This window comes from Oryx dammah, unplaced genomic scaffold (genome assembly GCF_014754425.2).
Source record: "Oryx dammah isolate SB20612 unplaced genomic scaffold, SCBI_Odam_1.1 HiC_scaffold_23, whole genome shotgun sequence".
NCBI lineage: Eukaryota > Metazoa > Chordata > Mammalia > Artiodactyla > Bovidae > Oryx > Oryx dammah.
The window spans coordinates 122,900,151-122,916,506 of record NW_024070207.1 but is presented as its reverse complement, the minus strand read 5'-3'; the positions used below and the strand labels follow the sequence as shown (position 1 = coordinate 122,916,506).

The 16,356-nt window shown below is 41.1% G+C and overlaps 1 protein-coding gene across 5 annotated transcripts in view; it reads right to left on the bottom strand.

The window, feature by feature from the left end:
* The window catches only part of ARHGAP6 (Rho GTPase activating protein 6), a 546,996-nt gene that overhangs the window by 50,418 nt on the left and 480,222 nt on the right, over nt 1–16,356 (bottom strand). For all 5 annotated transcript variants that reach the window (XM_040266467.1, XM_040266468.1, XM_040266469.1 and 2 more), the window contains exons 3-4: nt 8,594–8,665; nt 608–864 (exon numbers count right to left, since the gene is read on the bottom strand). In XM_040266467.1, the coding sequence (XP_040122401.1) occupies nt 608–864; nt 8,594–8,665 (329 nt within the window). The remainder of the gene's footprint in view (nt 1–607; nt 865–8,593; nt 8,666–16,356) is intronic.

The following is a 16,356-nucleotide window of genomic DNA, read 5'->3' as shown; positions in this document are numbered from 1 at the left end:
CTCAGTCCTGTTCGATGCGTGGCAACCCCATGGACTGCAGCCTGCCAGGCTTCTCTGTCCATGGGATTCCCCAGGTAAGAATACTAGAATGGGTAGCCATTCCCTTCTCCAGGGGATCTTCCCCACCCAGAGGTCGAACCTGAGTCTCCTGCATTGCAGGCAGCTTCTTTATCGTCTGAGCCACCAGGGAAGCTCTGCCTATGAAGACAGGTAGCAAATTTACTTAGCCAGGCATAGTTCTTAGATGAGATGAAGAGATTAACAAAAACACTTGGCCCTGCCCTCAAGCCTCACAGTCTCACAGGAAATTCTGGTAACAACAGAAGATCACACTAGAGCAGGATCAGTGGTGATGTTGTAGAATGTTCTGAATATCATGGGTAACCAAGGAGAGGCACCCAATACCTTTGAAAGGGGTCAGGGAAAGGTTGTGAGGGTTTGTCAGGTGTCTCGGGGCCAGTGCAAATTCTCCCTGAATGGGGTTGTTGACAGATACTTGGACACAAACTATATTTCCAGTTTTCACATAAGCCAAGACTCAGAGAATAACCTTAGAACTCTTCCATTGTCCTAACTTCAGTGTCAGAGAAAACAGTGGCCAACTCACCCTCCTCCTGGCCCGAGGAGCCGGCTCCGGGGTATTGGGAGACGTTGACTCATTTGGTGTTTCCGAGGTGGAGCTGAGAGATGAGTTACTGCTTGAGAGTTCTTTGTTTTGTCTTTTATTTCCAAATGGGAGGAGGGAAGCCACAAAATCGGAGGCATCCTTGTGCTCGTCCCTCTGCGAGTCCTGTTTGAGTTTATAGGCCCGGTCATTTGCGATAACTTGGGATAAGGGCATTCCAAACGCTTGTGGGATGAACTCTGGAATCAAAAGAACAAACATTCACTTTCAGAGGAAGAGCAGACCAGGGAAGACTCTCAGTCACGTTGCAGATCGAAGGGTAGACATATTCCAACGACTGTTTTCTGAAGAACTGATCCATCCAAAAAATACGGAGATGACTTTTGGATTTGTCAGAGAGGCCAAAGTTTCTATCTCAGTAAAAGAAAAGTCAGTTTGTTTAAAGAACAAGGGTTTTAGAAATCTAGGCTTCCAGCTTTTCTCCATGTATCTCAAGAATGCTTAAAGGAAATAACTTTATAGATAAAGGTAACATTTCTGATAGCATGAACATGGTCTATACAGTCCATGGAATTCTCCAGGCCAGAATACTGGAGTGGGTAGTCTTTCCCTTCTCCAGAGGATCTTTCCAACCTAGGGATTGAACCCAGGTCTCCAGCATCAGGCACATTCTTTACTAGCTGAGCCATAAGGGAAGCCCAAGAATACTGGAGTGGGTAGCCTATTCCTTTTCCAGTGGACCTTCTTGACCCAGGAATCGAACTGGGGTCTCCTGCACTGCAGGCAGATTCTTTACTAACTGAGCCATCAGGGAAGCCCCCTCATAAGTACATCATTTTACAGACTTAAGTCTTTGATGGATGTCTCAAGAACCCCCAAAGCTTACAAGGCCTGAGAAGACTCTGTGCATATACATTCATTCAACAGGCACTTAGTGAATACCTATATGTACTATGTCAAGCTATGCAGTGGGGAGTATGCTCATGCAGGCTTCAGAATGTGGGGTGGGGTAAGGGAGTAGAGAATCAGATACATAAATAATTATAATTGAGTCTATCATGTGCTATACTGGCTTCCTTAGTGACTCAGTGATAAAGAACCCACCTGCCAATGCAGGAGACCCAGGTTCGATCCCCCCTGCGTAGGGAAGAGCCCCTGGAGGAGGGCATCGCAACTCACTCCAGTATTCTTGCCTGGAGAATCCCATGGACAGCGGAGCCTGGTGGGCTATAGTCTACGAGGTCTCAAAAGAGTCAGACACAACTGATTGACTAAACCACCAGCACACGGGCTGTTAAGAGAGATGCAGAAAGCCTGAAATTCAAGTAAGTGGTTATACTTCAAGGTTCCAAGTCAAAGACCCACGGCTGAAATGACAACCCAAGAGGCAGAGGAGCAGCTGGGGAAGGAGTTTGTTCAGTTCTTTCTTTGTGTTTTTTGTCCCCGCATGCTGCCTCCAATTGCTGGGTTTGTGCTGTCATTCTCATGATCTACATTCAAGCCATCCTCCTGGCCACACACAGAAGTGGATTCTCACCACCAACCATCTGGTGAAGGGCCCAGGATATAATTTGTTACATCCTCCAGGAAGGACAATTTTGGGGAAGGAGAGTCATGGAGATGGAGACAGTTGCATTCTGGATCTCTAGAGTAAATCCATTTGTATACACATACATTGTAAGCACACCAGTCCTTAGGGCCAGGCATTTTATCAGTAATATTTTAAATTCATGCTGAAAAGCATTAATAATTAAATTAAATGGATTATTTCTTTGAGGCTCAAAATTACATCTCCTAGCAGCAGAAACTGGAGTCTAGCCTCGCCCTTGTTTTTATAACCCCTGTGAATAAAACCAGAATGATCAAGGGAAAACAATTCAAAGGTTGAAAAGGCGAACATTAAATCAGGTGGAAAGAGGCTCTAAAAGGTTTTCCTCTTTGATCCATGGCAACAGCTTGAACATCACTGGGCTAGTACTCAAATCTGCAGTAAAAGCAGAAATGGCACTTGAAAAGTCTGCACCTCTTGTTCTGTCAAAACATGCAATTTATTTTGAAGTGAAAAATCAAAACTTGCACATTTCTGGATTTTCAGAAGATGCTTCTCACCCTCTATCACCAAACTAGTTGGCACATGATGATACAAAAAATAATTTAGGCATTTGTTTTGAGGATCAATGTGGACAGGGTAGTAAGATCCAATAATCACTACTGGTAAAAGGTCATTTTCACTACTAGCAAAATTAGAAACCAAACAGGCAGCTCAGGATTTATTGTGTCTATCAGTGCTACCTTGTCTATGGGAATAATCAAATAGTTTTCCTTCAAAAAGGTTGGGGCAAGTCCAGGAACATGTGTATGGCAAGGCTGATGGCTATTTGGAATACATAAAAACTTTTGGAGAGTAATAACAGCAGAAAGGGCATTGATGAATGTATAAAATGACCTGTGTCTGCTCAAGTAGGCATATTCATAGCAGGGATTTAATATGACATGAGGAGTATTGATTTCTTTTTGAGACATTTTATCCACATAAAAGGAACCAACCAGCTTCAGCTAGAGATTTCTAATATCCTTGGCAAAAAAGAAGTAATATGGTTTCCTTCGGTATCTGTCATTTTTCATATCTAAAAGTCTGTTGCTCTACTTGTAAATTGGAATCATGGAATACAAATGAAGCAGATGGAATACATAAAGTCATTCTCCCCAAATGACTCTTTCACTTCTCTTTTCTTTCCATTCAAGAGATGTAGCCACCTATAACAAGTTTTTATTTCTCTTTAATAGGCTTTCTTCCCTGGCTGAGTTTATTTATTCTTTCAGTGGTAGTGTTTTGATCTAATCTCTTTAATTTCTCTTTGCTTTCTCCGGAGAACTCTCACAAGCTTGAGAGAGGAGATAGATCTCTCTATGCCCTGAACTTGTGTCACAGTGTCTAGTTGCTGGAAAGTTCTCGGCAGGGTTCCTTGCATATAATTGCTTCTCGAAATGTGGTTATTGTAAAATCGAGGATTCAGCCCAACCGGGTTGAGCAAAACCTTCCTTTTTGTGTAAATAAAGTGCTGGGCACAGGCTTATCTGTGGGCTCGAACCTCTTCTGTTGGAGGGAAAAGGAAACCTACGGACTCTGTGCTGATAGCTGTTAATAAAACTGATAATGGGTTTTTCAAACCATAAAGACATTAACCAAGAGTCAGTGTTCTGGGGCCAGAGACAGTGTGTATCCCGTTCTGATCTATTGTCTGTGTTTCCTGAGGAGACGGCATCCCCTGCCATCCTCACTGCAGACTGTCTCTGTTGCCTCCCCATGGTCCTGAGTCCCTGGAGGTGATGTGCTGATCTCTCAGCTCCCTGCAGCAATTTCCAGATCTTTCCCTCCCACTGCGTGGCTGAAACCTGGGGCTGCAAGCTTCCTTGCACTTCTGCTCATCACTATCTTCTATCCTGGCAGTCAGAACCCTTGGCCACCATCATCCCAGGTGACATGGATGTCTACCTAAATGACCCATCTGATTCTCTGTCCTCACATCTCCTTGACTTCCTCCTCCTCTTGTGTTTTCCCGCATGCCGCCTTTTTCACCAGCTCCCTCGGTCCCAATCCTGGACCTTACCTTCACCAGAACTAAGTGCAGGGCAGCAAAGAAGACACAGATGTAAAGAAGAGACGTTTGAACTCAGGGGGAGAAGGAGCGGGCAGGATTTGAGAGAATAGCCCTGAAACATGTATATTACCATATGTAAAATAGATAGCCAGTGGGAGTTTGATGTATGATGCAGGGCACCCAAAGCCAGCACTCTGGGACAATCTGGAGGGATGGGGTAGGGAGGAGGGGGCTGGGGTTCAGGATGGAGGGGACGCATGTATGCCTATGGACGATTCATGTTGATGTATGGCAAAAACCATCACAATACTGTAAAGTAATTATCCGCCAATTAAAACAAATTAAAAAAAATTTTTTAATAGATGCAAAAAAAAAAAAGTGATCTGGCATCTGGATTGAGGCTTCCTCCCTCCACTGTTTTCTCACACCTCCAACCCAGATCATGTTTTACACTGCGGTGTGACAGTCCTTTCAAAGGTACCATTAAGCCATCCCTCCTTAATTTAAAGAGTAGTAACAAATACTTGATGTTTCAACTGTTATTTAATATGACACAGAATGAAGTTGTATCAACTATTCTTCTATAGGGGCTACTTCACAGCTCACATGTCATAACACATCTAGACAGGGAGGGACAATAAAACATGGCATGATGTCATTTCAGCATAAAGAAAGGTGCTAGACCTGACTATCACCAGAGTTTACGTCGATAAACATATGGCATCATCCGAAAATATCCTGTAGAGTGGGGACCTAGCTCCCAGACTTAGGCTATGGTAAAACCTATTCCCCTTGTGCTCTGATTAGGAACATTATTAACTGGAACAAAGCAGCTATTTTTAAACCTTTTTTCCCCCCAAGTGATTCTTTTTGACAGAAGAAAGAAATTTTCTGAAGTTCTGAAAGTTGAAAAAATACTTTTGGGATGCCAAGTAATTTAACTAAGGGAAATGAAGGACTTGGAAGTATTCTGTATGAAAATATATGTTTTCTGAACCAGCATCAATCCTGGTTTCCATATGGAAATCATAAGTCATATGGGCGCTGCTTAAAGTGGCAGGAGGGACACAGAAGTGTCACAGGATCTGTTGTATATTATGTTAAGGCGATTTAATAAAACACAGGACATGATTCACTCTGATTGAATCAATTAATATAGCAGCAAATCAAACATTTAATGAGTCACTCTATTGGGAGAGCAATTTGATTCTAAAAAGCTGCTCCTATCTATTTTTAGATGACCTAACCCAAAAGGTCATTTAGAGTTTCCTGTTTTCCTTCTTTTACTCTTGAATTCAAGTGATTGTCATTTTTCACATGTGCAGCTGTTATGAACCCAAATGGTAATATTCAAATGGAAGAAAACAATGTAAACGGGCCACAACTGTGAGAGCCCTGCACACTGCTCCATCACACCCTGGTTCCCAGGACATCCATGTGATGGATGTGTGGACATACATAGCACTTTCTAGTCAGAAAAAAATGCCATGTCATTAAGCTTGACTGAAGCCTAGGATATCATCTTTTTAACTATCAAAGCTAAAACAAACAAACAAACAATCACAACCACCTCTTATGCCATATATCTTGATATTTCTTTCCTTAGTTGGATATATGATGTATCTTTTCCTTGGAATCACCAGAATCTGCCTTCCTTTTCCCAGCCAGCACCCCGTGCAACCTCATAGAACACTGCCAAATTTTCAGTGAGCCTATATAATATCTAAATACGATTTGGTCTGAAAAATGTATACTAGCCCAGTGCATACTGGTTGATTACTTCCCCTGGCCCTTCCTGCCCAACCCTTACTTCCTGCTGTTTTCTTATATGGAGAAGCACACATACATCTCCCTCTGCTGAGGGAATTAAAACATCTGCAAAAAACAGAAATGCTCATTCTGTTTCATTTAACACGAATGGGCACTTCTGAAGAATCACCTCAAGTCTACATTTTGAGTGTTCAGATCCCAGTACCAATATCATCATCTTAGAATAAACAACTTTAACGATAACACATTATTAATATCAGTCTGGATGATCCCTTTAATAACTCTATAATACCGAGGATTACTCTAATCTAACGAGATAAAGATGGCCCATGGCAGGAATAGGATGAGTAAAAACTCTAGTTTAAAAAAGCTACCCTGGCTACTAATATTTATTTAAAATATAAGGGCATGAGTTTATGAATTAATTGAACTGAATACAATTTTCCAGACAATGATGGATAGCTGAAGAAGAGTAAATATCCATTGCATTCATTATGCTAGCATGAGATTCTGCTACGGTAGACTGTGCCCTGATGGGTAAACTGGTTAGTATGAACCAGAGTTCTCATCGTAGAAGGTGCACATTGGTAGTTATAAAATGATTCATGCCCAGTACCTATAGAGACAAATGGGGTCAGATTTTCTGAGGTGGGGGCATTGGAATATTTAAAGGCTTCACAAATTATTCTATCAGTACAATGCAGTCAGGGGCAGGGATCCTTGATATTTTCATGTCCTTTCCTCCAGCTGGAGGTAAACATTTGAAATGTCTGGAGATATTCTGGTTGGGAGCAGTGGTACTGGCATCGAGTGGTAGAGACCAGGGATGCTTATATTAAACATCTCAGACAGTGTACAGGACAGCCCCTACAGCAAAGAATTGTTCTGTAGAAAATGTCAACAGTCCCAAGATTGAGATATCATGCTCTAAGGGAAGTAAAACACTAGTTTTCTATTCTCTAGAATTCTTTTTTAAATGTTATTTTTAAAATTTATTTTTTAATTGGAGGAAAGCTGCTTTACAATATTGTGATGGGTTCTGCCATATGACAGTGCAAATCAACCATCATCATACATATATATCATGTATATCACCTCCCTCTAGAGTCTCCCTCCCCTCCCACCACTGCCTGTCTCTAGATCATCACAGAGTGCCTGCGACTTCTCACTATCCGTTTTATACATGGTAGTGTATATATATCTATGTTACTTTCTCCATTCGTCCCACTCTTTCCTTCCCTCACTGTGTCCATAAGTCTGTTCTCTATATTTGCATTTCCATTCCTTCCCTGCAAATAGGTTCATCAATACCATTTTTTTTCTATTAGGATTCTTTATCTCTTTTTAGTCCAAGAACCAGATGTCATGACCCTTTAGGCACAATTCAAGATATGGGTGTAGAGTCTGGGGTCAGTGGTGTATCTAGGTCTTGTCTAATACTTATCACAATGCATTTATTTTTATACCTTTGATTTCATTGCCTTTCATTACTTTCAAGCAGAAATTTGATCATTATATAAAAGAATGCCAAGGCAAGACATATGGCCTCCCTTATTCAACACTTATTCACTATGACACATAAAATGGAAATACATTTATATGACCATACCACTCAGCAGTCATTTCATATGAAGACGTAGAAACAAGCCACAAAAAGATATACTGGGCTAATGGGGCCCAGGTGCCCATTATGCAGGCTCAATGAATATTAGTTAAAAAGGAACACAAATACCTCTGCTGCTGCTGCTGCTAAGTCGCTTCAGTTGTGTCCGACTCTGTGCAACCCCATAGACGGCAGCCCACCAGGCTCCCCCGTCCCTGGGGTTCTCCAGGCAAGAACATTGGAGCAGGTTGCCATTTCCTTCTCCAATGCATGAAAGTGGAAAGTGAAAGTGAAGTCGCTCAGTCGTGTCTGACTCGTAGCGACCCCATGGACTGCAGCCTACCAGGCTCCTCCGTCCATGGGATTTTTCAGGCAAGAGTACTGGAGTGGGGTGCCATTGCATTCTCCGCCAAATACCTCTGAGAGAGTGGCTAAACTATTGGTTTCCTAAATATCCACAGAAGGGGACAGTATGAAGAGAGTCAACCATTCCCAAAACCCACAGGGCAAAAAAAAATGAGTATGCTGTGATCTAACATCACAATGCTGACAACAGCCCATCTTCACTAACCATGAGGATGAGACTATTTCTTTCCAGTAGAAATGGTAGGCGAATCCAAACTCTTTGTCATTCAACTAGCCCTGCCTAACTATCTAGATTTGCCAGACAGCTGGTTAGCGTTAGAGATACTATCCATGGCTACTCAACCCAGGTTTTCGTTATACACTGCTGATTGGCCAGCTACATAATTGGAACCATAAACTTGGCATGAATCATACTTTGCTCAAACCAATTGAACTCATCAATTCAGTACAGGGCCACTCGAACACAAAAGAGTAGACCCAAATAGCCTTTAATGGCATTCCACTGTAGAAATCCAGTTTACGTAATAGAGTTGAACCATGTAAATCAATGCAATTCTAAAACCCCAGCAAATTCAACCAGTATGCTCCATGGAAGACACATTTGCTTTAGTTCATTCTGTCTTTTACCTCTGTCTTTGTTTTTCTCCTTCCCGAGTGAATCCAGTTTCTTTCTCAAAGATTTCTTTCTCTTTTGTCCATCTGTAAATATTAAAAAAATGAAAAGTTGTAAAAATGAGCAGATAAATGACAGTTTACATTTTCAATAAATACATTTGAGCGGAAGTGTGACCTCTCACTTTACTCATAATTTGGCATTTTAAGCAGAGTAATGGGCTTGAAAATATGTGAAAAGTCTTAACTTGAATTGAACATATAGCCAGAATCTTGGTGTGTGCTCTTTAATTCTATTTCAACCATGGAAAATACAGGAAACTTATTTCCTTCAGAGGCCATTTAGTTTTGACACTTACATATGTTTGCTTTTACTATTACAGGAGTCTCTTCATATTTATGCAAACTAATGTCATCTCAAATTAAATCTCCATGAGAGGGGAGTCAACAGTACACACAGCTTTGACATCCATGAGCTAATAGAGTGTAACTGAATAAGGAAGTGAATTTGGGGTCCATAGAACTCAAATCTAATCATTGTTACACCATTTACTAATCTTGTGACTTTGGATAAGTCTCAGGGTCCTCATCTATAAAATGGGAATTTCATGGAGTTGTTGTGAAAACTAAATAAAATGTTGCATATAAAGTGCTTAATGGGGAGCCTGACACATTCCATAAATTCAGATCTACTCTCTTTCGAGGGGGGTGGGTTTCATAGTATTCCATAGTATGGCTATACCATAACTTAATTAACCATCCCCCATCACTCCCACTGACGGACATTTAGGTTGTTTCTAATTTTACTAGAATAAGTAAGGCATTTATCCTTTTAGCATCTTATATATATGCACTTGCAACAAATGTACTTCACTGGTTAACTCACTAAAGAATATAGATACCTTCTATATCAGTAGGCAGCTGCAAATGAATTCCTAGTATGTCAGCATAAAATACTGGCAGTCATCATAGTGAGAATGTGTTTTGGAATAATGCAGCTGTCAACTTCATGTGTAGGAAGTGCAAATCAGGACTCTGCACTGCTACCCATCAGTAGAAGTGCAGCCCATGCTGCAAGGAACCTTGGGTTTAAAAGGGGATTAAGAATTGTTATTTTTCACAAGATATCCTTAATAGTGTAGTAAAGCAAGAGATTGAGTTCAATACAACTTAAAGGCAAGACTGATATCAGGGCAAGACAGACTAGGCATTCGTCAACAGAAATGAACATTCCTGGGATCCTCACGGGGCTGCAGATGTTCCCCACACCTCCTCTCTGAATTTTTGGAGTCAGAAGACATCACAACATAATCAACAGACACACACAAGCCCTCTTTCTCTTCAGAAAGCAAAGGAATATACCCATAAAATGGACGTAGTTCATGACAGTCTTCACTTTTGCAGTTATGAAATATATAGATGAAAATGATGTACATCAGTTGTGATGTGGCAAAGAGCCATCAATCTCTTTCATCATGTGTATGTTCTTATCTTCAGTATCTAAAAGATGATCTCACCACAGGGCCTACCATGATCTGTTACATCATATAAACATTAACCTCTATATGTTACATCATTATAGACATCACAGACATTATCATATAGACATGTTATATCATATAGACATTAAACATACTAATTGCACACGATTCTAATCTGTTCTTCAAATAGAACTAACAGGTCTATTACTTTGTAATGCTGTGGCCACCTGAAGCAAAGAGCCAACTCATTGGAAAAGATTCTGATGCTGGGAAAGATTGAAGGCAAAAAGAGAAAGGACAGCAGAGGATGAGATGGTTGGATAGTATCACCGACACAATGGAGATGAATTTGAGCAAACTCTGGGAGATAGTAAAGGACAGAGGAGTCCGGTGTGCTGTAGTCCATGGGGTCACAAAGAGTCAGACATGACTTAGTGACTGAACAACAGCAGGGCCTTTGCAGGCAACACTTTGCTCATCACTAGTTCATATCACCAAATATATCTGACTGTATTATGAGCATATTCCTTTAAAAATTCTATCATCTCTTCATTTTAATCGTTGAGCCAGAAGAATAATTAAACCGTATATTAAATCCTAAGGGATTTATTTTTCATAACCAGTGGACATATCCTAAATTTCAAGCAAGTTGTCAAAGAACCAGAATACATGTAGGATAGGAGACATTTTCTTTTAAGATAGAACAACTTAAAAAATTTTTTTTAATTAGAGGATGTAGGATATGTGTAGATGTGTATAAATATAAATATACAGTGTAAGTAATAATAAAGAAGTCAACTCTCACATAACCAGCAGCCAAGTTCAGATGTAGACTATTGCTAGTACCCGAGGAGCCTCCAGAGAGGGAATCATACTGAAGGTATTCTTTCTTGCCTCAATTACATATTTTATTCATTAATACTTGCTAAAATTCACCCTGTTGAGGCAGGTAGTGAAAGTGTTAGTCACTCAGTCATGTTCAAGTCTTGGCAAACCCCACCAGGCTCCTCTGTTCATGGAATTCTCCAGGCAAGAATACTGGAGTGGGTAGCCATTCTCTTCTCCAGGACTCTTCCCACTCCAGGAATTGAACCCGGTCTCCTGCACTGCAGGCACATTCTTTAAAAATGCCCCTAATTAGACAGAGGTGAACGTTATTAATAGGCAACTAGACAAAATGATGGATGATGTGCAATAACATGTAAGGAGGCATGGCTTTAGCCATTTTCTCATTTAAAATCCTTAGGAAAAACAAACAGAGCTAAGCAATAAAACTGCTCACTCCTTCCTTGCGATCTGTCAGTAGTTTGCTGATTGACTCTTCATTTTTTGAAGAATGTCTTTTGTTCCCATACAGCATAGAGAATCTGCTCAAGAGACTGCTGTACCATGTACTTACAACCATACAGAACAGTTTATGTTCAACCCATCATTCCTCGGATGCCAGAAAGTGTGATAAGGGCCACTCTATCTTTTAAAGTAATTTAAGCTTCCTGACTATCCATACTGAGCAGCAATGTTTTTACAGTGCAAATAGTGATCAACATATGCTTAGAACCAGACATGGAACAACTGACTGGTTCCAAATTGGGAAAGGAGTATGTCAAGGCTGTATATTGTCACCCTGCTTATTTAACTTATATACAGAGTTCATCATGTGAAATGCCAGGCTGGATGAGTCACAAGCTGGAATCAAGATTGCTGGGAGAAATATCAACAACTTCAGATATGCAGATGATACCACTCTAATGGCAGAAAGTGAAGAGGAACTAAAGAGCCTCTTGATGAGGGTGAAAGAGGAGAGTGAAAAATCTGGCTTGCAACCCAACATTAAAAAAGAAAAAAAAATTAAGATCATGACATCTAGTCCCATCACTTTATGGCAAATAGAAGGGAAAAAAGTAGAAGCAGTGACAGATTTTATTTTCTTGGGTTCCAAAATCACTGAGGATGGTGAGTGCAGCCATGAAATTAAAAGAAGCTGTGACAAACCTAGACAGTGCATTAAGAAGCAAAGACATCACCTTGCCAACAAAGGCCAACATAGTCAAAGGTATGGTTTTTCCAATGGTCATGTACAGATGTGAGAGCTGGATCATAAAGAAGGCTGAGCACCAAAGAATTGATGCTTTTGAATTATGGTGCTGGAGAAGACTCTTGAGAGTGACTTGGACAGCAAGGAGCTCAAACCATTCAATCCTAAGAAAATTTACTCTGAATATTCATCGGAAGGATTGTTGCTAAAGCTGAAACTTCATTACTTTGGTCACCTGATGCGAAGAGCTGACTCATTGGAAAAGAGCCCAATGCTGGGAAAAATTGAAGGCAAAAGGGGAAGGGGGGGGCAGAGGATGAGAAGGTTAGATAGTATGACTGATTCAATGGACATGAATTTGAGCAAACTCTGGGAGATACTGGAGGACAGAGGAGCCTGGTATGCTGTAGTCCATGGAGTCACAAAGAGTCAGACACAACTTAGCAACTAAACAACAACAATATGCTTTACTAACTGGTCCCAGAGTGGGCACTATCTTATGGGCTACAGTGACCTGGAGAGAAAATTGGGGTCACACATCCTGATCAAAGGCATCTTGGAAAAAGCACTAGAGGGTTGCCCTCCATGTGCCTGCAGGAGACCACATCCTAGATGGGAGAGCCCATAGACATACATGAAACAATAGCAGGTGGTAAGACAGCAAGCCTTCCACATCCAAGTGACCACAGAGGAAAGGAATCATTGGTATGGAGTGCGGTTAATCTAGCCATGTTGGGAGAGGCCAGTACCAAACAGGGTCTCTGGAGAGTTGAGAACAACAAAACATGAGCTTGTCCCTCTAGGAGAGGCTTTTCATGGTCTCACTTGCTGTCAGGTAGTGGTGGTTTCTCTAGCTAGATGAGAAGCTCTCTGAGGGTAGAACCATATCTCCTAGGCTTTTGTCTCCCTCCAGGTAAGGAGCACAGGGAGAGCATGCCATGAGGACTTGTCGGCACGGTCTATGACCAGAAGTCAGATGGAGGTTTCGGGTTGGTTCCAGGGAGAGCCCAGAAGCACTGAAGTATACGATTCCTAATTTTAATCAGATAAGATCAGATTCAGAGAGTAGAGGTTATTAAAGAGTATTTTCCATATTAAGTTGATTCTAGAGATACTAACGGAGAAGGCAATGGCACTTGACTCCAGTATTCTTGCCTGGAAAATCCCATGGATGGAGGAGCCTGGTAGGCCACAGTCCATGGGGTCACTAAGAGTCAGACAAGACTGAGCGATTTCACTTTCACTTTTCACTTTCATGCATTGGAGAAGGAAATGGCAACCCACTCCAGTGTTCTTGCCTGGAGAATCCCGGGATGGGGGAGCCTGGTGGACTGCCGTCTATGGGGTCGCACAGAGTCGGACACGACTGAAGTGACTTAGTAGCAGCAGCAGAGATACTAAGGGTAAAAAAATATTGTCCAAGGAAAGACTCGTTTTTGGTGATAGATGGAAGAGTAAGGGTTACTTTTGGGGAATGGCGACTGACTGCAAAGGGGCATGAAGGAGCCTCCTGGTGTGCTTGGATTGTTCCTTAGCTTGATCTGGCTGTTGGTTACATGATCCATGAACTATATATATTAAAAACCCATTGAGTTGTACGTGTGGACATTCATATTTATTTACATCACTATATACATGTTATTCCTCAATGAAAATAACAAAAGGCTTTGTCATTTTTATGGAATGGCACCAGTGTAAAAATTACATGAATTGAATGGGGCTGCAAACTCAGCAAGAAAGTCTTGCACCACCAGAAAGTTCTCGTACCTGTAACTTTTCTAAATATCTGAATGCCCATGATTTCATCCTGCAACCATGACTTCCTTGTGACACAGGCATACAGGGACAATGAGGAGCTGGTGATTTTGGAGTATGTACTAGAAGCTGAGCATCCATGGTCTCATTACAGTGATTTTATAGATGATGTTAGGAGAGGTTAAGTAACTTGTCCAGGGCAGAAATTGGTAAGGGATAAATTTAAAACCTTGCACCCAGGACTAGCCCACACCAAAACCAAACTGGTTCTCTTGATTTCTCACTGTGCTATAGTTAGGAAAATATGGTGTCTATTTGAGGGAGGTGACATTAAAGACCAGATACAGAGAGCAACATGTCCAAAGTAATACAGAGTGACAGAGGAAAGAGAAACTAACAATATTTGAGTTCTAAATGTTCACCAGGATGGGCATCAATTATTTTTGCATGTATGATATTATCTAATACATATCAGCATACAATCCACTCATGTAGCCTTTTGATCTATCCATCTTGCAGTTGAGAAAATTAACATCAGAGAACTAAAGGAAACTGTCCCCAAATTGCAGGACTGGTAGGTGGTAGAACTGAAACCCAAACTCCTAATACAGCTCTTTATAAAAAGCCTGACTCTGTCTTGAGAGGGGTGGCTAGGAGAACTCAGATACTTGTGATGAGAAGCTGAAAATCCTTTGTTTAAGGTCGCTAGGCCTCTGCATCATGAGAGATGGTTCTGAAGGTATTTGAAAAAGAGAGGCTGTTCATCTGTGAGGGTCATTTAGACTCTGCCCTACAAGAAGTCTGAGTGATGGGCAAGAACATGCTAAGGCCCATTCCTTAGTGAAGCAATAGCAGAGAACAGATGTAGATGGCCAAATTCAGAGATGCACCTGGATTATGGGACTGGACATCAACATTTAAGTCCCTTTAAATTCCTTTACTCGCAGAGTTACATAAAGATCACATTATTGGAAAGGAGAAGAAACTGCCTGTGCAAATTGCCTGAGACGTGAAATGAAGTCAAACAGAACTAAGTGCAACTCTGGGGACAAAACCCTCTTCTGATGCTGCCACAGAACCAGTCGGTGGGTTCAGCATGACCATACCCACATCCCCATCCCACTACTCCAGTTGTGTTTAGCCTGCACAGTGATTGATTGATTGATTTAATTGAAGTATAATTGATTTACAATGTTGTGTTAGTTTCAAGTATACAGCAAAGTGATTCAGTTATACATACATATGTGTGTGTGTATGTATTCTTTTTCAGATTCTTTCCCCTTAGAGGTTATTACAAAATAGTGAGTATAGTTCCTTGTCCTATACAGTAGGATCTTGTTCATAATTTATTGTATATATTAGTAGTGTGTATATGTTAATCCCAAACTCCTAATTTCTCTCTCCCTTCCTTTCCCCTTTGTAATCATAAGTTTGTTTTCTATGTCCTTGTATCTATTTCTATTTTGTAGATAAGTTCATTTGTACCATTTTTTTTAAGACTGCACATATAAGTGATATCATATGTCTTTTTCTATCTGGCTTACTTACTCAGCATGATCATCTCTAAGTAACACGGAGATTTGCAAAAACTTAAGCTCTAAGGCGAAATCTTGGGAAGTTCACATAGGTGTCTGGATTCCCGACCTCTTGAGGAAGGTGTGAGAGCTGGCAGCACCAGTCCCACAGTCCTCACACTCACCCCAGGCCAGCAGAGACATCTATGCCCCTGAGCCATGGCACACCTGGCAAGCCTTGGAGTTTGCAACTCCATCCTAGCCTACAAGGGAGGTTCTAGCTTGTTTCAAATCTTCAAAAAAATTTCTGCAGAGAAAAGTTGAAGGAATGCTTTTTGGCAGCACCTCTCCCACTTTCCCCAACCACAGCTGCCTTGTTATTTACTTGCACCAGAAAAACAGACTCTTAGAGAATGCAAACCAAAAGAATTCATAGGCAGTAAGGGGAGCGCAGTTACAGAGTGAGGAAAAAATGACATAAAAAAGACACACTTGGGTGGCAGAATGGGAAGTGGCCTTTTAGAAACTGCAAATAATTTATGCCACACTTTTTCAGCCTTGGCACGAATGACATGTGGGGCTGGATAACTCTCTGTCCTGAGGGGCTGTCTGTCCTCTGCACGGTGGGGTATTTAGCAGCACCTCTGGCTTTAGTTTACCAGATGCCAGAACACCCACCCATTCTCTGTTGTGACAAATGATAATGCCTCTGGACATGGCCAAGTGTCCCTCAGGGAAAAAACCACTCTGGTTGACCACCACTGGTTTGTGCATAACTCTACCTAGAGAACAGCTATGGGCTCAAACCATGTGACATTTGAACTAGAAACATTGCCATTTTCTGACTGGTCACAATACTCAACTTTAATCTCAGTATGTGTTTTTAAAAGAACAATATAAAAATGTTTATGAGTCGATGAGCCTTTATATATAATGATGAATTTTGGACACAATAACAAGTTCCATCAATTTATAAAGAAATGTGAGTCTGCT